The sequence below is a fragment of the Neoarius graeffei genome, chromosome 6 (genome assembly GCF_027579695.1).
Source record: "Neoarius graeffei isolate fNeoGra1 chromosome 6, fNeoGra1.pri, whole genome shotgun sequence".
Taxonomy (NCBI): Eukaryota; Metazoa; Chordata; class Actinopteri; order Siluriformes; family Ariidae; genus Neoarius; species Neoarius graeffei.
In genome coordinates, this window is record NC_083574.1 from 94,533,390 (window position 1) to 94,559,463 (window position 26,074).

Genomic DNA, 26,074 nt, shown 5'->3' on the forward strand with positions numbered 1-26,074 from the left:
TGGATTTTGGGGTTGGTGAGGTTCTTCTGACTTTCTGAGTCTGAAATCTGATTTCGGGGGGGGGGTTCCAGTTGAAATTTCAGACTGGAAACTCAGAAATTCCGACTTCCCAGGTAAAACGGAACAAACCATAATTCAACTAGGGGAAAAAATGAAGAAAATGCCTTTTCAACTCAGAATTCCTGCTCCGGGATGGTTCCTCAACCCAGAGCTCAGCACATGATGTGAAATCAATATGGCTGCTCACAGCATGAACCCATAAACAAAGTAGGCTTTTTTTTGAGGCGGTATATATATTCATGCATATATATATATATATATATATATATATATATATATATATATATATATACACATGGGTCTGTGTTAGAAACTGGGTACTGTGGGGGTCCCCCAATAAATATACTCACAGTCAATAAACTATACGGTTTTGAATGGTGATGTTGGTTTTAATTTGAAATAAAATGATGAAAGAAATAATACAGATAAAACTAAATCTTTGATGTGAATATTCAGAATTTGGCAAAAATTCTGCAAATTTGTGGAAAAATGGCGGCTTGATCTGGGACATGATAAATGGTTGACTCCATCGCGTTCCCTTAAAAAGGTTGTAGTCCACTGAAAAGTCTACAGTTATCACTAATTGTATTTTAAGTTGTAACTTTATACACCTAAGGATTGGTGCGCTCACAGAATAATCATAACCGTAATAAAACATCATGCAAAATATTTGATCACCGTTGCAACTCCATTTTCCGCATAGCCAAAACCAATACGATCGTGTGTTTTGATCTAAATGGAAAGCCTCAGGGTCGAGGTCACTACCTCACCAAAAGTAGTAACTTAAAATCACTACGCTGTATAAAAATTTAGCTATAAATCTGCGATTTTGCTTTTGAAACGAAAGCTGAAAGTTCAGTATAGAATATGTTTCTTACAGAATATGTTCCGATGGTAGCTGGTCTTGTATGAATTTCTGAGCTATAAAATGAGTTGTGGTCTATTTTTTACCGTAGCATGTTATTTGTGTGCGGGGAAGGACACACGTTAACAATTTGCATGTGTAGAATGGAATTTTCCACTCCAGCAGTTAGAAGTTGATCGTGCTTCCATTTGCGGTCTTTCTGTTACGCGGGTGATCTGTTCGGACGTTATCACTGAAAAGGCGAGTTTTGACGGTGTTATTTTGTTTTAGTCTTGCAGTATAAGGCAATAGAATGTTTCTTTTTCATCTTACTTTCATATTTCATAGTGTTTGCGTATTTTTGGCCAATATTTTGCAACCATGGTCAATTTAGATCGAACTTTTGATAGAATCTACGGCCAGTCATTTTGCCCCGCCCCCGCCTCACGCTCCGTCCGGTGCGGTAGTGATGTCCCGTTGCTTGCGCGTCGCAGCAGAGACCTGCGCGACCTTCAGCCGGTACAGTCGCTGTTCTTTTACCACCGCCGTTATTCTCATCTTTCCGGTGTGTTCTTGATTTTTCCATTGTGTCCTATTTCGCCATATCAAATACCCCAAACTGTATCATATTATTCATATTTAAGTGAATAATCAATTCAGTCATCATAACTTGGCATTTTTAACCCAAGCAATCAAAAAGAGGAAATTTATTCAATATTTTCACTCCTCTGTGAAGGAGGGGCTTTAATTCTTCATGATGTAGTTATTTTATATGGAAATCAATTTTTACAAAAGCATTTGAATTGCAATCAAAAAAATTTCCACAGTGGAGGCCAGATAAAGCAAGATACTATCTTTATTCTTATTAAACATGACAAAAGTACGGCAGAGCAATAGGGCCAGGGTTTTATATTTTATTTGGAAACTTCTGAGAAAAAAACTCAGAATTTTTGAGATTAAAGTCAAAATTTTTGAGGAAAAAAGTCAAAAGTTTCGAGAAAAAAGTCGAAATTTTCGAGAAAAAAAGTCAGAACTTTCGAGAAAAAAGTCAAAATTTTCGAGAAATAGTTGAAATTTTCGAGAAAAAAAAAGTCAGAACTCTGTAGAAGGCGGGCTTCCATACGGAAGTGACACTCACTCGCGGCCGGTAGACATGAATGGCTGAGACCAGAGCCATTGAATTCAGAGTTGTGACAACCGGGGTACAGGAAGTCGGTTGGTGATGTGATTCACGTAGATTCAAATACTTCTAGGCAGCGGCTTTCTGTTTGCTAGAGACTAACACAGAACCACTACATAACAAGGATCTCTTTGTTATTAAACCCAATCCCGAAATAACATTTGATTAAGTCGTCCATTTCAGCAGCACTAAACACAGTAGTAGCAGACTAAGTCTCCATCAGCTCTGAATGACCTGGTACTTCCTGTTAGCCTAAATTTGTGACTTTTTTCTTGAAAATTTTGAGTTTATTTTCTCAAAACTTTTGATGAAAATTTTTACTTTTTTCTTGAAAATTTCGACTTTTTTCTCAAAATTTTCGACTTTTTTCCCGCAAAAAATTTCGACTTTTTTTTCTCAAAAATTTTGACTTTTTTCTCGAAAATTTTGACTTTTTTCTCTCAAAAGTTTTGAGATTGTTTCTTGAAATTTTTGACTTTTTTCTCGAAGTTTCTGACTTTAATCTCAAAAATTCTGAGTTTTTTTTTTCAGAAATTTAAAAAAATACATATATTTCTTAGTGGAACTATCGCTCTTCTGTACAAAAGAAACATTGAGTGTTAGGTAAATGCAAAAAAAAAAAAAAAATAGTAAAATTAGAAAATTTATTTTTTGACCAGAATGTCCCAAATGAGAGACCAGTTTCTGAGATGGACACACACACACACACACACACACACACACACACACACACACACACACACACACAGTGCTGTGCAAAAGTCTTAGCCCCCCAATTTTTTTCATACAAACTTTGTTCTAAATTTCTATTTTATGATTTCTACATTATCGAATCTAAACATTACAAAAACATTTTAAAGTTCCAAACATTCATTTTTTCCCAGCACAAAATTAAATGTTATAAAAAAAGTTTGTATCTGAGCAGCGTATTCCATAAAAGAGCATTTTTCAGATTAAAAAAGGAAACATAATGAAGGCTGCTGGGTTTTGGTGCAAAATGAAGACGCGAGCGTGGCAAAGTGTCCAGAAGAACTGTGGCTGGTTCTGTAAGATGCTCAGTAAAACCTACAGCTCATTTCCGCATAAAACTGCACTCACTGGACCTCAGACTACTATTTTTTTTAAAAGCAAAGGGTCGTCTCACACCAAATATCGACTTTGTTTCATTTATTATGGCTTACTGATTACAGTTCATAGCGTTTTTTAATGTTGAAACATTTCATTTCATTATTTTTAAGTTGTTTTTGGTCGACAGCATTTCTTTACATGTGACTAAGACTTTTGCACAGAACTGTATATGAATTTGTTTTCTGTAGGTTGCAGAAGGGTTGAGAGCCAAACGTTGATGCAGCATCCTGTAGGCGCTCCATTTTATGTTCCTGTAGAAAGAGCAGCAGCAGTTCTCTTCTTCTCCTGTTCAAAAATCTTCTCCACCTCTCTGTTTCCTTCTTCTATTTCTTCTTCTGTCACTCCTTATTCTTCATCATGGTCATCAAACTCATCTTTTTTTCCTTCTCCTTCTTCATCATCATTTTATTTTACTATCCACCTCCTTTTTTCTTTTTTCTTCTTTCCTTCTTTCCTCTTCCTGCCCTTTCTTCATTTCTTCTTCAATTTATTTTTCTTGTTCAACTATTTCCTATTCTCCTCCTACTACTCATTCTTCTTCCTCTTCTTCTTCTTCTTCTTCTTCTTCTTTTCTTTCCTTATTCACACCCTCCTCCTCCTCCTCCTCCTCCTTTCACTTCTACTCTTTGTCTTCCTCCCCTCTTCTCCTCGGATTTATTTTTCTTCTTCTAGGCCTCCTTATTTATTCTCTTCCTCCTACTCATTTCTTCTTCTACTCCTTACTCACATTCTTGTCCTACTCCTCCTTCCTCTTCTGCTCATCCATCATCATCATCATCATCATCATCATCATCATCATCATCATCATCAACTTTTCTTCTTGTTCATCATCTCTTTCATTATCTACCTCCTTTCCCCCTTTTTTCCTTCTTTGTTTTTTCTCTGCATCCGCTTTATCTTTGTTCTTCTCGTCCTTCATTAAGCTTTTCTTCCTCTCCTCCTACTTCGCCATCAATATAATCATCATCTTCTCCTTTCACTTCTATTCTTTCTCTTCCTCTCCTTTTCTTCTTCTTTGATTTATTTTTCTTCTGCTAGTCCTCCTTGTACTCCTTCTCCAACTCATTTTGTTCATTTATTGCTCCTTATTCACATTCTTCTTCTACTTCTCCTTCCTCTTTGCTTTATTCTTCCTCCTCTCATCATGCATCATCACCATCATGTTCTTCTTCTTCTCCTCCTTCTCCTTTCACTTCTGCCCTTTCTCCTCTTCCTCTTTCTTCATTTCTCCTTCAAGTTATTTTTCTTCTTCTACTATTCCTTATTCACATCATTCTTCTTCTTCAATGCCTTCTTCCTCCTCTTTTTCTTCTTCCTCCTCTGCTCATCCATCATCATTATCATTATCCTCACCACCAAAACCATCTTTTCTTCTCTTTCATCATCTTTCATGATCTACCTCCTTTTCCCTTTTTTTCATCATGTTTCTCTGCTTCCTCTTACTCCTTGTTCTTCATATCCTTCATCAATCTCTTCTTGTTCTCCTCCTACTTCTACTTTATCATCATCATCATCATCATCGTCGTCATCATCATCATCATCATCTTTTATTTATTTTTCTTCTTCTAGTCCTCCTCATTCACATTCTTCTTCTGTCTCCTTTCTCTTCTTTTTCTTCTTCCTCCTCCTCTTGTCCATCATCATCATCATCATCATCATCATCATCATCATCATCATCTTTCATTATCTACCTCCTTTTCCCCCTCCATTATTTTTCTCTACTTTTTCCTATTTTTTGTTCTTCTCATCCTTCATCAATCTCTTCTTCTTCCACTTCTTCTTCTTCTTCTTCTTCTTCTTCTTCTTCTCTTCTGTCCCTCTTCTTCTTCTCTGATTTATTTTTCTTCTTCTAGTTCTCCTTAGTCATATTCTTCTATGTGTTTCCTCTTCTTTTTCTTCTTCCTCCTCTCATCCATCATCATCGTCATCATTTTGTATTCTCTTTCTATCTATCTACCTACCTCCCATCTACCTTTCTATCTACCTCTGTTTTTCTTTGCTGCCTCTTATTCCTCTTATTCCTCCTCCTTCTGCTCTTTTTTCTCCTCCTTCCTCCTCCTCCTCATCATCATCGTCATCATCTTCTCCTCTCTTTTCATTTCTATTCTTTCTCTGCCTCCTTTCTTCTTTTAGTTCTTTATCATCTGCTGTGTCCAACACGATGACCAGGGCCCTATGTAGTGCACTATTTTCAGGATCTGATGTATGTTCATCCAGTGCGCTCCTTTGATCCTACAATCCAATATCCCGTGGAGTTAGTTATGTAGCAGACGCACAGAAATAACAAGTTGGCCTGGTTATAAATGTGTCGTGTGTGGTATAGTGTTACAATATGAGAGGATGTGAAATTGTAGAAGGCTGTAACAAGCACTACCTCTAAGGCAGGAGCAGTTACCACGTCCGTTAAATCTCTTAGATGTTTCCAGTACTGAGAAAGCAGACTGTTCCAATTTGTCATCCCTCCTTCTCAGTCCCTTTCCTTACTGGGTGTTTTTCTTTCTGCTGCACTTTTCCTTTTCATTTCCTGTTTTGTTCTGTAGACCATTAGGATGGTGGAAGCAGAATGATGAATGTCAGCATTCCCATTCCCAAATATTTCTTCTATATGGTCCATCAATAACTAACTCTGCTCTAATTATAGATCTTCATCTTATTTCCTGCTCCATCACGATCGCTTCTTGGAACAGATTCTTGCAGGGAAATATCTCGATTAGTTCACATTATGTACGGAATAAAACACTCCATGTTGTGTTGTTAGAGCAGTGTTTCTCAACGACTGGATCGCAGTGCATTAGTGGGCTGCAAAGCGCCATCTAGTGGGATGTAAAATGTTTTTTTTCAAGTTGAAGCTATTTTTAGTAGGGTACAATTGCTGAGTTGCATCTGACGTCACATCCGCCTCATTAGATATGCAAGACATGAAGTGGTGGTCAGCTGAGCTCACTGTTCACAAAGTGTTACTATCACTGGGGTGCCTCACTAGTCATTAAAATGCCCTACGCTTGCGTTGTTTTGCGCTGTTCAAATCGAACAAACAGTGAAACTTATGGACCCTTTTCATGTGACGTCACGACAAACGCGGCCGCCATTTTGGACATGTACTACCAGTAGTTTACCACAGCCAACATTGAGGAACGGCAGCAAAGAAAGTGTTTATTTTCAGCAAGACTTCCATCATGCCACTATATTGTTGTGCACCTGGATGTAGTAACCATCAACAAACAAGGCAAGGGTTATCATTTTATCGGATCCCGGTAGATGCTGACCGACGGAGAAGATGGATAGCGGCATACCAACGCTTGTGTAGTGACCACTTTGTTGGAGGTAAGAGGAATAAAATTAGCCAGAAAAGGCATTACATTGCTGTTAGCATTCCATTCTAGTTTACTGTAATTATGATCTGGCAGCTATTTACACCGGATCCAGTGTAAATAGCTGCCGGAGCCAACGTCCGAGGTTCCGGAGCACGCTAGCTCGCGGCCGGCCGGAGCGTGCTCCGGCAAGCTCGGACGTTGGCTCCGGCAGCTATTTACACTGGATCCGGTGTAAATAGCTGCCAGATCATAATTACAGTAAACTAGTAATTACAGTTTTCTGCATCTCGCTCCTTTTTCTTTTATGTTTGTCACCTTCCTTGCATTCAAACCGATTTGAGCCGAAGTCCACTACATGTCCAAAATGGCGGTCGCATTTATGAAGGTCACGTGACTGAAAAGGGTCTATAAATTTATTCCAGGTTCCCTGTGAAGTGATAAAGGGTGAAAGGGCAAAGGATTTTACCAAATGATAACAAGAAAGGTGGCGCTTGAACTGTTCATTGTGAGCAAAAGAAGCCGAGTCGAAGAACGCTCAGATTTGCAGTGATCACTTTGTGAAAGGTTTGCAAATTCCTCCAATTTATTTTGTTTGGATTTGCAAATCAGTGACTTTTCTTGCCATTTTCCGTTATTTTGTGATGTTCTGAAGTTCAGGAGATGCTAAGTCCTCAGAATGTTATGTTCTGAGCCCCCTCCTTGTTAGGACTGGGACTGTTTTGGCCTCTAGAGGTCGCTGTTATTTCCTGTTTTTTGTCTATGTTTGTTTTGGCCTCTAGAGGTCGCCACTGTGTCCTGTGTTTTGGGTTGGTGTTGATTGCCTGTTTTCATTAGTGTCACCTGTTTCCAATTTATTTTGTGTATTTATACCCCCTGAGTTCAGTCCTCTTGTCACGGAGTCTTTGTGCTGTTATGTTTAAGCTCCAGTTACCTCTGTTCCGATTTCCTCGTCCATGTCCTTGTGTTCTTTGTATTTTTGCTTTCTTTTGGACTTTGTGGATTTTGTTTTTTGACTTTGTGAATCTTCTGAGCGTTTGGTATTTTTGCCTTTTCTTTTCTAGTTTTTTTTTTTTTGGCTTTTGTATTGACTTTGAACTTTTGGATTTTTTATTTTTTCCCTTAAGATCTTCTGAGCGTTTTGGATTATACTTTTTGGATTTTTTGTAAATATTGTAAATAAACCTTTTGATACTTTTTCTACTTCCGCCTCACGCCTCTGCATTTGCGTCATCCCCCTGGTGGCCTAGTGGGGGTTTGCTGGATTATCACACCAGCGAACCAGGTTCGAATCCTAGCAAAACCCTAACATTCCTGGCATCAGCTCGCCAGTGCACGGGCAAGGCTGGTGTCAGGCAGGATAATTAACATCATTCGTTACACCTGGGTGGCGAACCTGGAATATAAGGTGGAGCTTTGCTCTTCCTCAGTAGGCACCTACTGGCTGTGTGTGTGGACGCACAGTCATTTTATCTGCACTCTCTCTTACTTTCTTCCCCTTCTTGCCTCTACAGTACATTGACCACATAACTGACATACACCTTCACTCATCCACACAGTCCACGCCATATTTTGCACCACATATGTTTACCCTAGACGCTTGGAAAACTGGTAATTATAAATAAAGGTTTACAATTCAATCCGTAACCTTTTGTGTGGTCTCCCTTTTTATGCTGCGGCGAGTTTACGAGCCATGCCGTAACAAGAAGAGAAGATCAGGGAGGACTGGGAATTGAACAGCTGTGGTTTGTTTACACCTGATATTAAAACTTGTAGTGTCCAGATCCATAGATCTTTAACCCAGCCACATATAAAAAGTTGTTCTCCTTCATGCTGTTCCAGGTTTTCATCTATGTGTTCATGTAGAACGATGTCTGCAGCACCAGGTAGTTTGAGATGTTGGGGAACTTACACATCACACACATCACATTATCTCTAGCCGCTTTATCCTTCTACAGGGTCGCAGGCAAGCTGGAGCCTATCCCAGCTGACTACGGGCGAAAGGCGGGGTACACCCTGGACAAGTCGCCAGGTCATCACAGGGCCGACACATAGACACAGACAACCATTCACACTCACATTCACACCTACGCTCAATTTAGAGTCACCAGTTAACCTAACCTGCATGTCTTTGGACTGTGGGGGAAACCGGAGCACCCGGAGGAAACCCACGCGGACACGGGGAGAACATGCAAACTCCACACAGAAAGGCCCTCGCCGGCCCCGGGGCTCGAACCCAGGACCTTCTTGCTGTGAGGCGACAGCGCTAACCACTACACCACCGTGCCGCCTTGGGGAACTTAATGGATGGATAATTTTCCAACTCGTAGGAAAAATCCTTCTTTGTTAGCATGTAAGGATCTAATCCCATTGAGTGGTTTCTATATCCACTTCTTGGTTTTAATAACTTGCTTGATTGCTGAACACAAATCTGGCAATAAGTTCTTGTGTTAATGGACCAGACTCCACTTTTGGATCATTAATCCCTTTTGACTGAGAATGCCCTGCATGCATGGGTTTGGCTTCTGGCACATCCGTACAGTTTTAAATACAATACTGACAATTACAAACAGTTTCTTTTTATTGCACTTATTTAATTCCTGGGCTCCCATCTCTAACAGGGAGTGATGTTGCATCCCATTAATACACTTTACAGTAGATTATTAGATTCTAGTAGAATAGATGAGCCAAAATAATTGGGGATCTTTTTTTTAATAAATGGGCCACGACTCATTACAAGTATGAATAGGTGGGGTTTAAAGTAGAAAAGGTTGAGAACCTCTGTGTTAGAGGAAAATAATCAATGTCGAGGTGGTGTGATGAAGTTGAGTTACTGTTACCACATTCAAGCTGATGATTATCTTAAAGATTTTCACACACACACACATGCCCCTTTTCCACTAAAGCGGTTCCAGGGCTGGTTCGGGGCCAGTGCTTAGTTTGGAACCGGGTTTTCTGTTTCCACTGACAAAGAACTGGCTCTGGGGCCAGAAAAACCGGTTCCAGGCTAGCACCAACTCTCTGCTGGGCCAGAGGAAAGAACTGCTTACGTCAGCGGGGGGGGCGGAGTTGTTAAGACCAACAACAATAACAAGACCGCGAAAGATCGCCATTTTTAAGCGACGAGAAGCAGCAGCTGTACAAACGCGAAGTCAGCCATTATTATTATTATTATTATTATTATTATTATTATTATTGTTGTTGTTGCTGCTGTTGCTTCTTCCGTGTTGTTTTTGCTTCGATATTCGTGCCAAGGTTTATGCAAACGTAGCGACGTAACTGACGTATACAGCGACGTAACTGACGTATACAGCGACGTAATGACGTGGCTTCCCTTAGCACCGCGAGCTATGGAAAAGCAAACTGGTTCTCAGCTGGCTCGCAAGTTGAACGAGTTGTGAACCAGCACCAGCACTGGCCCTGAACCAGCCCTGGAACTGATTTGGTGGAAAAGGGGTAACACACACACACACACACACACACACACACACACACACACCTTATCATGTTACTGAAAAACTGCAAAGTGAAATTTCCTGTCCTGAAAAATGAAAAAGTTCCAACTTTCCCTCTGACACTGGAAACTCCTTCCATCAACAATAAATAAACATCTTACAGAAAACTTCGCCATAACAATAATTTACATGTTTTTGATGTGGCGCGTCCTTGTGAATGAGCTGTTACTATAGCAACGATAAGTTCATTACAGTACAGATGTGGTTGGAAAAACAGATGTGCCAAGAAGGCTCGGTCACATCAGCAAGTAGTCTTGCTGATGGAGCTGTGGGCACTAAATTTAGGACACATTTTAAAGATCTGAAAAATAAATCTGGAAGAAAATTTACCGGTGGCTTTCTCCGGGTTGTTGCACATGAAGCAAAGCCAACCTCCCTCCTCCTCACTGTAGCCAAAGAGGTCAAAGAAGCGCACCTCCTCCAGGTGGGTCTGCAGACTGTCCAGGTCCTGCAGCAGAGGACGAGTGTGTTGAGTAACAGGAAATGAGTCAAAGAGAAAGAAATGACAGTGCTGTTTCATCTGTCAGATCAGTTCAGTGTCCCAACATTAAAACATAAATAAAATCCAACTGGCTGCAGGTTTTAAAAGTCAGCAATGATTTTTCATTCCCATATAGTGGAATTAAGAGATCATAACAAATCACACGCCATCATCATCTCATCTCATCTCATCTCATCTCATCTCATCTCATCTCATCTCATCTCATCATCTCTAGCCGCTTTATCCTTATCATAATAGTAGTTACTTTTTTTTAAATTAATAAATGTGTTTCAAATTTCGCCTGGACTGTATGTAATAAAAATCTGTCACAAAAAATTAAATCAGTGAAACAGCACACAATATTTTAGGATTGTGGACTGCTGAAGAACGCTCTGAGCAAGGCAGGAAACTTGGAAACCTAAGTGCCGTCAATTATCTTATAAATTCCAGACACAATTTATAACTCACTCACCAATCATTAACATTCCCAACAAAGATAATGATTGAATCATTAAGGAATTATGCAAAGCCATTGGCACTGGTAGCACCATTCTCTGAGACAACACTGTTTCATACCAATTAAGACCCATAAACTGGTAAAGCTTATTGAAATTTATTAAGGATTAATGACATAAATCAGCAACTTAAATTCAACACTTACATCAATATTTACCCAGGGAAAGTTCTTGGTCGAGATTCAGAGTCGGATTACACACAAATTTAAGTCAATTTTCTGGGCAACAGAAATAACCAGATTAATATACCGTAGCCACAAGCGGCAATGAAGGGCCCGAGCACCTCCGGTTCCACAAATCATCACACGTGGTCATCATACAATGCACACGCATCTAAGATCTCATTATCCTTCTACAGGGTCGCAGGCAAGCTGGAGCCTATCCCAGCTGACTACGGGCGAAAGGCGGGGTACACCCTGGACAAGTCACCAGGTCATCACAGGGCTGACACATAGACACAGACAACCATTCACACTCACATTCACACCTACGGTCAATTTAGAGTCACCAGTTAACCTAACCTGCATGTCTTTGGACTGTGGGGGAAACCGGAGCACCCGGAGGAAACCCACGCGGACAACATGCAAACTCCACACAGAAAGGCCCTCGCCGGCCACGGGGCTCGAACCCGGACCTTCTTGCTGTGAGGCGACAGCGCTAACCACTACACCACCGTGCCGCCCCCACATCTGAGATGTGCGACAAAAGCCTGGGTATCTGATGTGTGCACAAACAGTGATGAATTTTTAGGCAATGGAGTCATTATTGTCCAGGTTCAAATGGAGGTGCTATACCAGAGGGTCACTTTGGGCATGTGGACATATCCTATATCCTATGAAGTTTGAGCCATATCAGGCAATGCATGGCAAATTTATGACACACTTCCTGTTTGCGTGGCGTAACATATAAATTTATTGTTTCACCTTTTCAACATCTTGCAAGGTATCGCAAAACCCTTCGCAATTCAAAATCAGCAACATCTTGACATCACGTGTACCAAATCTGGAATGAATCCAACAAACTGCCTCAGAGAAGAATGTCAAAATGTAATGTGTCAAAATGCACAAAACCGAAAATAACTCACTTCCTGTTGAGTATAGCTAATACAATATACATTACAATTTTGGGGCGGCATGGTGGTGTAGTGGTTAGCGCTGTCACCTCACAGCAAGAAGGTCCAGGTTCGAGCCCCGTGGCTGGCGAGGGCCTTTCTGTGCGGAGTTTGCATGTTCTCCCCGTGTCCGCATGGGTTTCCTCCGGGTGCTCCGGTTTCCCCCACAGTCCAAAGACATGCAGGTTAGGTTAACTGGTGACTCTAAATTGACTGTAGGTGTGAATGTGAGTGTGAATGGTTGTCTGTGTCTATGGGTCAGCCCTGTGATGACCTGGTGACTTGTCCTGGGTGTACCTCGCCTTTTGCCCGTAGTCAGCTGGGATAGGCTCCAGCTTGCCTGCAACCCTGTAGAACAGGATAAAGCGGCTAGAGATAATGAGATGAGAGGAGATTACAATTTTGTTCACCTTGGGTCCCCCCACACACTGACCAAAATTGACATGGATAGGTGAACCTATATACGGGGAAAAGTCTCAATGACATGTGGGGGTGCTATAGAGTCCCCCGGACACGCCCGGGGTCAAGCCTCTATCCCTGAGTAGCGGTGACCAGGACTGATGTGTGTACCAAATTTCATGAGTTCTTGCCCATGGGAACAACCTCAAAAATGGCAAAGTCTTGAAGAAAAAGAAGAACAACAAAAAATAATAATAAGTAAAAAAGAAGAACCCTTTATTTGTCACATGCACACTCAAGCACAGTGAAATTCATCCTCTGCATTTAACCCATCTGAAGCGGTAAACACACGCACCCAGAGCAGTGGGCAGCCATACTACAGCATCCAGGGAGCAGTCAGGGATTAGGTACCTTGCTCAAGGGCACTTCAGCCCAAGGCTGCCCCACATTAACCTAACTGCATGTCTTTGAACTGTGGGGGAAACCGGAGCACCCGGAGGAAACCCACACAGACACAGGGAGAACATCCAAACTCTACACAGGGGGTAGAGCCACTGGGCTCAAACCCAGAACCTTCTTGCTGTGAGGCGACAGTGCTAACCACTACACCACTGTACCACCCACGGTAAGAATTCTTAGGAAAACAATAGGGCCTTGCACCGCCGGTGCTCAGGCCCTAATCAATATTACCAATGTGTGGGTCAGACTGTCACTCCTGAGCCCTTCCCATCAACAGAGGGCAACTTTACCTAAGTTCTCCATCCATCCATCCATCCATCCATCCATCCATAACCGCTTATCCTGTGCAGGGTCGTGGGCAAGCTGGAGCCTTATGTTTTCAGTGCAGATTGTTGGTCTGTCTGATTATAAGCAGGATGATGCAAAACCTACCAACCTGATTTCCATGAAACTTGGTAGAAAGGTGTACCTTGGGCCATGGTACATTTCAGAACTCAGTACATTTTGGAGTGGATCCAAGTCATGGGGCGGATCCAAGAATTTAGTTTAACTTTCACTAATGTTGCCTGATACAGCATTTGGCCTTGGTGGAAGTCTGTGCTCAACAATTCCATACATCTTAAAATCCAGTAGATGGCATAATAGTAAAGTTCAATAGTGACAAAACATAGCCAATGTAGAAATACAATGACTAAATATATGACAATCCACATTCACGGGTATCAGTAATCCTCTGGGATCCACATATTGGCACATAATTCTAATAGTTTTGGAAATATAGCCAGAGGAATAAAGTGGTTGCAGTTGCAGATTTGCATATTCACTACTTGGGGAAGCCATGGCCTATTGGATTGAGAAGCAGCTTTGGGACCAAAAGATCACCAGTTTGATTCCCTGGACCAGCAGGAATGGCTGAAGTGCCCTTGAGCAAAGCACCTAACCCTTAACTGCTCCCCAGGTTGCTCTTGGTAAGAGCGTATGCTAAATGCCTGGAATATAATATTCAAGAGAGCTTTATTGGCAACACATCCATATACAAGTACACAGCGCATTGAAATACCATTTCCCTCAGGCTCCCCATGGTGCATTTAGTGAGAAAATAGAAGATTCCAAAATAAGGTATATAAATAACTATCTATAGCTACACTGTCAGAAATAGGGGTACAGGAGGAGTCTATTTCTGTCCCCCAAGGTACAATCTAACTAATGTACCCTCTTTGGCTCATTATTAGGCCTCAAGGTAACTATGTATACCTTTTTAGGGCCAAAAAGATACGGTCCCAAGCAGTATATAAAGGGTACAAATAAGTACCTTAGAGGGTACTGATCCAGTGACAAGCCACTGTACCCTTAAAGATACAATAATGTATTTAATTTCACTATCTAAGTAGACATTTAGCTATCTAAACATCCAGCTATCCAAGTACAATAACACAAATGACAAGACAAAGACAGATGCAAAGTGGCAATTGTGCCCTCAGTATCAATAGAGTTGACTGTTGACCTTGCCAGAGATCTGCACTCTCAGAGTGACCTTCTAGATCACTTCCTGTTCATGTATTGTTTTCATTTCTGGTTTATTGAATATAAAAGCCATCCTGTCTTTGGATTCAGTGAGTAAGTTCTACACCTTGTTAGTAGTTCATGTCCTTTGCTTGTATTTTGACCCTGCTATAATGATTTTAGATTATTCCTGCCTGGTTCTGGATTCGGCTATTGCTTTATGGCACTGATTTTTAGCTCATCTGACCATAGGCCAGTCCGGATGAGCTTATGCGATCACTCGTGGTCTATCCGTTGTCCATCGTCATCCATCCACAATTTTAAAAAATTGCTACTCCTCCTACAGGATTGATCGGATTTTGATCAAACTCACATACAACGTTCCTCACGCGGGTGTCCATAAAAGTTGTCAAGATGGTGGCGCCACCTGTCATATTTACGATTTTATGGGTGTCTGAAATTTTGGGGTGACTGGTCACATTAAACGCTACTCTTTGTAAACTGCTGGGACATTTTCACTGAAACTCACCCAGAAGATTCTAAAAACATATTCCAACAAGAATTGTTCACCAGGTGGTGCCACCTACCATGGATGCAGCTACACAGGGGTCATATGCAATTTCACAAAAATTGCTACTCCTCCTACAGGAGTGATCAGATTTTGATCAAACTCATGCAATGTTCCCCAGGTTGGGATGTATAAAATTTGTCAAGATGGTGGTGCCACCTGTCATATTTATGATTTTATGGGTGTCTGAAATTTTTGGGTGACTCACCACATTAAATGCTACTCTTTGTAAACTGCTGGGACGTTTTCACTGAAACTCACCCAGAAGACTCTAAAAACATATTCTAACAAGAATTGTTCAGCAGGTGGTGCCACCTGCTATGGGTGAGGCTACACAGGGGTCATATGGACGTGAATAAAGCAACTGGCCCTGATAAGATTCTGGCCTGGCTGTTAAGGGGCTCTGCACTTTATAGAGTGGTGCTTGAAAGTTTGTGAACCCTTTAGAATTTTCTATATTTCTGTATATATATGACCTAAAACAACATCAGATTTTCACACAAGTCCTAAAAGTAGATAAAGAGAACCCAGATAAACAAACAAGACAAAAATATTCTACTTGGTCATTTGTTTATTGAGGAAAATGATCCAATGTTACATATCTGTGAATGGCAAAAGTATGTGAAACTTTGCTTTCAGTATCTGGTGTGACCCCCTTGTGCAGCAATAACTGCAACTAAACGTTTGCGGTAACTGTTGATCAGTCCTGCACACCGGCTTGGAGGAATTTTAGCCCGTTCCTCCATACAAAACAGCTTCAACTCTGGGATGTTGGTGGGTTTCCTCACATGAACTGCTCGCTTCAGGTCCTTCCACAAAATTTCAATTGGATTAAGGTCAGGACTTTGACTTGGCCATTCCAAAACATTAACTTTATTCTTCTTTAACCATTCTTTGGTAGAACGACTTGGGTGCTTAGGTTCGTTGTCTTGCTGCATGACCCACCTTCCCTTGAGACTCAGTTCATGGACAGTTGTCCTGACATTTTCCTTTAAAATTCGCTGGTATAATTCAGAATTCATTGTTCCATCAATGATGGCAAGCCGTCCTGGCCCAGATGCAGCAAAACAGGCCCAAACCATGATACTACCACCACCATGTTTCACAGGTGGGATAAGGTTCTTATGCTGGAATGCAGTGTTTTCCTTTCTCCAAACATAACGCTTCTCATTTAAACCAGAAAGTTCTATTTTGGTCTCATCCATCCACAAAGCATTTTTCCAATAGCCTTCTGGCTTGTCCACGTGATCTTTAGCAAACTGCAGATGAGCAGCAATGTTCTTTTTGGAGAGCAGTAGCTTTCTCCTTGCAGCCCTGCCATGCACACTATTGTTGTTCAGTGTTCTCCTGATGGTGGGCTCATGAACATTAACATTAGCCAATGTGAGAGAGGCCTTCTGTTGCTTAGAAGTTACCCTGGGGTCCTTTGTGACCTTGCCGACTATTACACGCCTTGCTCTCGGAGTGATCTTTGTTGGTCGACCACTCCTGTAGAGGGTAGCAATGGTCTTGAATTTCCTCCATTTGTACACAATCTGTCTGACTGTGGATTGGTGGAGTCCAAACTCTTTAGAGATGGTTTTGTAACTTTTCCAGCCTGATGAGCATCAACAACACTTTTTCTGAGGTCCTCAGAAATCTTCTTTGTTCGTGCCATGATACACTTCCACAAACATGTGTTGTGAAGATCAGACTTTGATAGATCCATGTTCTTTAAATAAAACAGGGTGCCCACTCACACCTGATTGTCATCCCATTGATTGAAAACACCTGACTCTAATTTCACCTTCAAATTAACTGCTAATCCTAGAGGTTCACATACTTTTGCCACTCACAGATATGTAATATTGGATCATTTTCCTCAATAAATAAATGACCAAGTATAATATTTTTGTCTCATTTGTTTAACTGGGTACTCTTTATCTACTTTTAAGACTTGTGTGAAAATCTGACAATGTTTTAGGTCATATTTATGCAGAAATATAGAAAATTCTAAAGGGTTCACAAACTTTCAAGCACCACTGTATCTGTGACTGTTTATGCTCCTTGTTCAACAAATGTCTCAGCTTGGGGAAAGTCCCGTCCTCATGGAAATTGGCAAATATCATCCCTATTCACAAGGGTGGGGCCACTAAGGAAGTGACAAACTATAGGCCTATTTCACTACTGCCTGTGGCTTCAAAAGTAATGGAATGGTGTATTTACAACAAAATCATTGACCACATTGCCACCCAACTGTACAAACTTCAGTATGGTTTTTTGAAGGGGTTATCTACTACTAATCAGCTATTAAAGGTTCTCAATGAGATAGGTCAACTTCTTGACACCAGAATTCAAGCTGACGCAGTATACCTAGACTTCGCCAAGGCTTTTGATAGAGTAGACCACCACCTACTGCTCATAAAGCTGCGGCGGTTTGGTATTACGGGTAAACTTTTGGACTGGTTCAAGGACTACCTCTCTGATCGCTATCAGAGAGTGATAGTCTTGGGCAAAACTTCGGAGCCACTTCCATACTTGGGCCGTTGTTGTTCCTCCTGTTTGTCAATGACTTACCCTGCGTAGTCATGTCATCGTCTGTTGCATTATACGCCGATGACACTAAGTGTTATCATGCAGTTAACACCTCTGAGGACAGTGCATGCCTGCAAACCGATCTTGACAGCATATGCAGTTGGTGTGATCTCTGGAGGATGGACCTCAATCTAAGTGTGGGCTTCTGTCATTCACGAGAAACTTCAAGCCTCTGCTGAACACATACCAACTGAAGGATGCGCCTGTCAAAATGACGGAGTCACAGGAGGACCTTGGTGTTACAGTTATGCCATATCTCAAGTGGAACTCTCATGTCCAATTGGTTTTAGCTAAAGCGAGTAAAATGTTGGGCTTTGTTAGAAGATCTACTTTTGAGGTTAGAGATATCAAGGTGTGGAAGTCACTTTACATCTCTCTGGTCAGAAGCTGTTTGGCGTCCTGCTCTCAGGTCTGGGCTCCGCAATCAGTTATCTTGCTCTACTCAGTTGAGAGAATCCAGAGATGCGCAACTAAGTATATTCTATCTCTTCCATTTAGATCAGATGTTAACTACAAGGACAGATTTTTAAAGCTAGGACTCCTTCCTTTGTGTTACTGGCAGGAGTACCTGGATCTTTAAATCTATGTCAACAGACCATAATATTTCTATTAGTGTACCTAGGTTTACTAGGCGATTAGATTTGTCAAGGGGAACTATGTTAAATGTACCCAAGGCTAATACTGTAACTTTTCAGACCAGTTTTTATATTCAGGGTCCTAGAATCTGGAATATTTTACCCCGGCATTTATGGAATTTGAATCACTCACTTTCACAGTTTAAGAAGGACCTTTTTTTTATATTATAGTAATTTAACTAGGCTTTATTTTGATATTGATAGACCACAGACTTTTAAATCTGTGTGTGTAAAATGTCATACATGTCGGCCAATCTCCACTCTCAGCACCAGTTTGTGCTGCTATTAGTCTGTATACTTCTGGGCCAGTTTTTTTCCTTTTCTTTTTCTAATATGTATTATTTATTTATTTATTGTTTGTTTGTTTATTTATTGTACAATTTAAATTTTTGTAATTTTGTGGGACTTCAGGTATTGGAGCTTATTGCTCCACTGAGGATTCCCTGCTGTTTAATCAGCAAAGTTTATAAATAAAATAAATAAATAAAAATAAAAAGATATCCAATTTCACAAAAATCACTATTCCTCCTACAGGAGTGATCGGATTTTGATCAAACTCATATGGAATGTTCCCCAGGTTGGTATGTATAAAATTTGTGAAGATGGTGGTGCCACCTATCATATTTACCATTTTATGGGCATTTGAAAATTTTGGGTGACTCATCACACCAAACACTACTGTTCATAAACTACTAGGATGTTTTCACTGAAACTCATCCAGAAGACTCTAAAGACATATTCGAACAAGAATTGTTCACCAGGTGGCGCCAACTGCCATGGATACAGATATACAGGGTTCATATGCAATTTCACAAAATTCGCTCCTCCTCCTACAGGATTGATCGGATTTCAAACTCACACACAACAGTGGCCGGTATGAGCTCCAGCCTAGTTGAGACAATTTTTTAAACTTGTCTTCTGGCTTATGAGTTTGGATACTGATTAATAAACTACATATGGATCCGAACACTTCTCCTGATGCACCCTTTTTTACTCATACCTCAAAGTTGCTGGATTTTTTTTTTTTTGAGTAAAAGCAATCGATATGGGGATTATCAAAACTGTCTAGAGCATTGCCTTTAAACATAAGCATTTGCCTGTAAGCCAAAAATATATAGTATAGAAACTATGGAATGAAGAAACTGGTTGCAGTTTTTTTCTTTGCTGTCTAATGTAACATGCAGGAGACAGACATATTATATATTATTAATATTAAGTCCCGCCCATCTGGATGGTTCACGATGATGTCTGTTAGTAAATCCAGCAGTGTTTTATCACGTTAATTTTATTTTATTTTTTTAATCTACGTACGTTTCTTTTATTCACACTTTGCTGGATGTCTGATACAACACTCAAGCTTTATATCAAAGAAAGAAACAAACACTTTTTAATATTTTACTCTTTATTCCATAAAGTATTTTCAAAGAAACCAAAGCCAACAAATAAGACTATTATTATGTCACCCAGTTGAATTTCATTGGAAATGAAGAGAAGGTAAAACATGTTTTTTGAGCAACTTTCCAAAAAACATGAGCACATTTTGCCCCAGAGAGAAGTTACACCATTTCATTTCTTCTTTCTTCTACATGCCTTTGACTTTGATTCATGGTCATTTTTTTTTTCTTCCATCTGGCTCAAAATTCATTTATATTAACTTACGGCTTAGCAACTCAACAGCATAAATGCCGTAACTACCAACTGGAATCAAAACTCTGGTCTTTTGAGTCACAGGAACATTTTCTTGATGATGATAAACTACCTCTCACCTTAAGGCTACATCTCGGCCACCTTCAGGTTTTCCATTCCATTTATTTACATGTATGAGCAACATACTCCATCTTTCTGAGAAAGAGACAGCACTACTCTGAACTAAACACACACTAGGCAGACTAAAGCTAGCTCTCAGATCCTGAAACAATAGTATATTGTATATGTAAAAGGGTAAAATGGCGCCTGAGGAAATCCTTTTGGAGAAATCTGGATGGCATTACAATTTCCAGATGAGTGCTAATCTAGCTAAAGAAGGTTTAGTAACCACAAAGTCCCACAAGTTTACACATGGAACATTGTACTTAGCCCTCGGGTATTTCAACAGAAATTACATTTTCATCCTGCTATATCCCCAGCAAGATGTGACATCAGTGTTACGCATGTTTCAGGGTAATGCCGATCCTTATAATGAACTGTGCTCCAATTAGCATAATAAGCTAAGTTAGTTTAAGATAGAATGTCTCTAGGACTGTATACTTTACCAGGACAGGAAGGACACGTTTGTTGTTTATTCTTATATCACACTAAGTGACAGGAAATGGTAATTCACCATTCCATTTAGACTCAAAAAACGTCCTGGGAATCTATTATACATTAGCAATGAGGGAAAAAAAGAGCACAGAACTAAATAAGAACCATGTGTGGGGAAAGAGAAAGGGTCAACCAAGCGTCCCCTACCTCGAACAAATCTGCCACTGAGCTAGCTTATGTACTATCCTGTTAACACCAGTGGAGACTGGGGATTTATGACCTGCTTCATATATGCAACTGGAGGTCAAAATAAACCTCAGCTGTCCAAGTTTAGATCATAGTCATTAATCAAAAATACAGGACTTTGTCTCCCGAGACTATAATGATGATGCCCAGGAACTGGGTTCCTCTCTGTTTTATCTCCATAGTGATTCACATGGAGTAAATATGAAAGAATAAAGGACAGTAAACACCACACAGGGCATCATCAAGCCTTTTGTAGATACCTTGTATACACAGCACACAAGTAAAACCTTAAATATTTACTCAAAAACACAGATGGAAGGGACAAACCCGATACTAAGGAAGGTTGATTTGGAGAAAAAAAAAAGTTCCTCCGGGCTTTACACGAGACCACAGAGAAGCCAGAAGGAAGTGATTTGAGTTTGACGGTGGACGAGCAATGTAAGAAGGTACGAGTCCATTAAAGACTTTCAAAACAAACAATAAAACTTCAAAGTAGATCCCGCAAAGGACTGGTAGCTTGTGATCAGAAGCAAAAATCTGGGTTAAAGTGGTTAAGCATTGTGTATTCACTGTAATTGAGACAAAGAGGAATGGATGTCAGCTGTGTATATAGTTACAATAATCAGTGCAGGATGAGATGAAGGCAAGGATGGGTTCCTCTCATCTGAACCAAACTTTTGCTGACAACACAGGGTATTTGCTTATGAAATGTGGAGTCGAAGAAAAAACACCAAGGTTTTTGGCATGGTATTGTATGCTTGATTGTATGTTTAATGGCCTAGTCTCAAATGACTGTTTACCTGACATGCTTCTTTACATTTACCCAACCTTAGGACTCCAGCAACTACAAGGAAAACAATACAAACACACTGTTATAAAATTGAACAGTGGACCTTTGGAGATATCTATTTTGAGAAGTGGGTTAGGAACGTATGTTCAGTGCTGCATAAACTTATGAATTCATGACTTAGTAAAGCCCTAAGTTGTCCACTACGAGTCAAGTTCAGAGTCCCAAGTCATTACGTCTGTCAAAGTCCAGAGTTCCAAACCCTAGAGTCTATGTTATGTATATATCGAGGCATAAGCTCTAGAGTCTGAGACCTGTTCAGCTTCCCAAGATTCAAGCCTTGAATTCCAAGCCCTTAAGTCCCAATGGCGTCTAGATTTCCAGTCTTTAGGTGGGGATCACACTAGTATTGTAGTACTCAAGACCAGAGTCAAGACCACTTTCTGAAGGTCTTGGTCTCGTCCCAGAATCGACCACATTTTTACTTGGTCTTGTCTCAGTTTTGGACATAGAGGACTCGGGATTTTATTTCAAGACCCGTCAAGCCCACAGCTGTAGGGATTTCACTAAATTGCCTGTGTATTAACTGATTTATTTATCATCATTACTGTGATTGGATGTAAAACCTCCTGCTTCAAATGAGACCAATAACGTGACTAATTGCTAATTCAAAATTTTTGTTACTGTTAACAGCTGTCACCCCTCCCCCACCCCCTTCACACACACTGGTCTGGTCCTGGTCTTGACTCAGTCTCACCCTGCTTTGGTCTTGGTCTTGACTTGATCTTAACCCATCAAAGTCTTGGTCTTGTCTTGGTTTCGATACACTTTGGTCTTGGTCATGACTTGGTCTCTGTTTAGGTGGTCTTCATGACAACACTAGATCACAGTGAACAGTGGTAGTACTGACAGAAGTGATAGATTTTCTATTATTTGTGATTGTTCGGAAGCAGAATGGTTGACACTGCTAGAGTTATGCTAGTGACATAGGGACAGAGTGTTGCTTCGAGTTGAACTTGATTCAACTTTCTGCGTGTAACACAATGCTCATCAATGTCAGTTTAGTGTATGTTAGGAATATATACATATATGTATACATATAATGAATTCTGATCATTCTTGCATATAAAATTGTATATACTTGTGTGGGTGGGGTGTCCTGAATAAGTTCCCACTTCAAAAGTCAAAGACCCTCCTGTGCCAGGACCTGGTCTTCCCAGGCAGTCTCCCATCCCAGTACTAACCAGGCCCTTAAGGCGCATTGGGCAGCGCCGATCTCCACTTCCATAGCCCTCGGCATCTCACCTATACAGCTAGGGTTACAGTGAGGGGCTGGTCCTCTGGTAACCACGAGAGTTTGACTCCCCACTCACATCTGTATTGCAGTGTGCCTTGCCAGATGGCAGTAGGTACCATTTTTGTGATGGTCTGTGGTATGACCCAACTGCAAGCAGAACTCGCAGTCTCCTGATTGAGAGGTGTACACGCTAACCACTAGAACAGCTCACGGTATAAGTTGCTGCTTAGGAGTCCTAAATGTTCAGAAAAGGCCATGCCCTTGCCCAGGTAGTTACTAAGTGTGAATGAATGAACCTTGTAAATCAGGAACCTTGTTAATGAACATGCTCTTTCTTTGTCCTGTCACCGTCAACCTTCCACTCATTTGACCTTTCTGTTGCGTCCTCATTGGAGTCCCAGTTCTTATTCTCACCTCTAGTCTCAATAAGTATTCTAGTCCTACTTAGATTTGTTTAGAACACATTATCTGTTCTTGACAAATTCATGTATAAAGTATAAGCCCTATTGTGAAATCTTCTAGGTTTTCATGGGAACTGTAACTTGCACTGATATGTCTGAAAGACAAAGGAAAACAAATGTAATGCTAAATATCAGAGTTCCGCAAATGCAACAGTAATGTGTGTTTTCTTATCATGACTCTCTGATACACTGATGATTCAAAGTGACTCAAGACTGCAGACAACAAACAGGAAACAGGATCTGGTGAGTCACTTCATAGATCAGATGTTTCACAAAGACTCTCATCTGATAAGAAGGCACTGAGCATCACACTCCACACTCCACTCTTTCCCAGTCCAAAGTACGAGCTGGACATTAGCACTAAAATATTCCTGATATGCAAGTGGAAATGTCTACAGTGAGGTCTGCTTTAATCCCAAAGCCCTAAAGCCTTGTTCTGAGGTTCGGAGGTTTTCAGAAAGAAGGAGAGAGTCAAGGGATTTGGAGATCTGCTTTGGTTTCACTGCTGCCTGGTATAATTTGTAAATAAGTGATGGTCTCCTTCTATTTGTGATGGATTGTTCTGGAAAACTCAACCCAATTGTCCATTTGGGGAGTATCGTGTTTCTTTTGTAGGCTTTCTCTTTTGCACATGCACATGCAATGCATCTTATCACAGTAAACACACAGAGAAACAAAACAATGAAAGCTGCCACATGGTTCTGCTGTTTTTTTGTTTTTTTTAAATTGCCCATATCCTATGATCTGCCATTGCCAAGATGACACCCCACTCGGTAATGCCTTCAATATGGTATAAGGAGTAAATTCCTCCAGCAAAGACCTCCAGCAGCTCGTTTTCTCCCTGCGTTCTAATCAGAAAAAAATGTCTTCATATAAGGATGTATGGAGTCTTCAGAATGTTGCTGGAACTGTTCATGCAAATGGGAAGGGGCCAACCCATTCTCTCTCTCTCTCTCTCTCTCATGGAATGATACCATCTCCCAGTGCTGTTTAAAGTACACACAATGTTGGATTACATCCAGAGGAGCGCCGGGAGAATCTACATTCATGTACATGGAATTATATCCCAATATATCCCACTTTGAGTCTGAGCTTCCTGTCAACAGACTGTCCATATTAGCATCCTGATGAGCTACAAATGAGTAAATGAGTTGCTCTGTTTAGATTTGTAGGCAATTTAAGAGAATTCATAGCAGATTCCACCAAGTAGAGCCATGATTTAAAAAGAAAATCCAAATAAAGATGATGGGATTAATATACAGTCCTGTGCAAACGTCTTAGGCACATGTAAAAAAAAAAATAAAAATGCTGTAGACCAAAATGGCTTAAAAGTAATGCAATGAAATGTTTCAACATTTAAAAAAAATACTGTAATCAGTAAGCCATAATAAATGAAACAAAGTCAATATTTGGTGTGAGACGACCCTTTGCTTAAAAAAAAAAGTAGTAGTTTCAGGTCCAGTGAGTGCAGTTTTATGCGGAAATGAGCTGTAGGTTTTACTGAGCATCTTACAGAACCAGCCACAGTTCTTCTGGACACTTTGACTGTCACACTCACTTCTTCATTTTGCACCAAAACCCAGTAGCCTTCATTATGTTTTCTTTTTTTAATCTGAAAAGTGCTCTCTTATGTAATATGCTGCTGAAACATTTTTTTTCTGTAACGTTTAATTTTGTGCTGGAAAAAAGAAACAAATGTTTGGAACTCTAAAATGTTTTTGGACTGACTCGATAATGCAGACGTCATAAAATAGATATATGTAACAAAGTTTGTATGAAAAAATAGGGGGGCTAAGACTTTTGCACAGTACTGTATGTTTTGTGCTCAGGGGTGGAAAGTTACAAACAGTACTTGATGTCATTAAAAAAACCCAACAACATTTAACTTCATTACATTAATGGCATTTAGCAGACGCTCTTATCCAGAGCAACATACAACATACCCAGAACAGCCTGGAGGCAGTTGGGGGTTAGGTGCCTTGCTTAAGGGCACTTCAGTCATTCCTGCTAGCCCAGGGAATCAAACTGGCCACCTTATGGTCCCAAAGCTGCTTCTCTAACCTTTAGACCATGGCTTCCCACAGTGATTACATTGCAAAACCCAGTCACAATAAAGCAGCTTCCTGATAACAATCTACACTTCATGCACCAAATCTGTAGCAGCAATATTTGAGACAGTGGAGATAAACGAGTATCTCTGTCTCAGTTATTCAGCTAATGTCATGGTCGTTGTCTGCAAATTATGCGAGACACAACCTACGGAAATATCAGCATCTTACATCCATTAGCTAGTTGAGCAAGCTAGATGCCATTTTGTCATGTATGAATGAACATGACTGTGACAGTTCATGTAGGTGGGTGGAGCACAGAAGGACGGCAGGCCAGAACTGAGTCACAAAACTCTCTTTTATTCAGCTTTTCAGCTTTTTTAAACACTCTCACACACTCAGACACACATCAGCCGTCTGGTTCGGGAGAGAGCTCTCTCCTCTCGCTCTCTCTCCTTAAATAGGGCGTGGTCACTGGGAAGACACACAAACACATTAATTAACGACAGGTGTAGTGATTCTGCCACTTACCTTCCCTGACTCTGCTCTCCTGTCACAGACCGATGCTTGACCACGCCCCCACTGCCACATACCCCCACCGCCCGACTCAGGCCGGGCAGCTGTCTGGCCTGCAGCTGACTCCCCCCCCCCCTTGATGGGAGAGGAAGTCCGCCACGACCATCTGCGCCCCCGGCCTGTGGATCACCTTGA

At 40.7% G+C, this 26,074-nt stretch overlaps 1 protein-coding gene across 4 annotated transcripts in view; it reads right to left on the reverse strand.

Moving 5' to 3' along the window:
- Positions 1-26,074, reverse strand: part of veph1 (ventricular zone expressed PH domain-containing 1) — a 285,636-nt gene that overhangs the window by 62,715 nt on the left and 196,847 nt on the right. For all 4 annotated transcript variants that reach the window (XM_060923054.1, XM_060923053.1, XM_060923052.1 and 1 more), the window contains one exon: positions 10,369-10,486. In XM_060923054.1, coding sequence (XP_060779037.1) covers positions 10,369-10,486 — 118 coding nt within the window. The remainder of the gene's footprint in view (positions 1-10,368; positions 10,487-26,074) is intronic.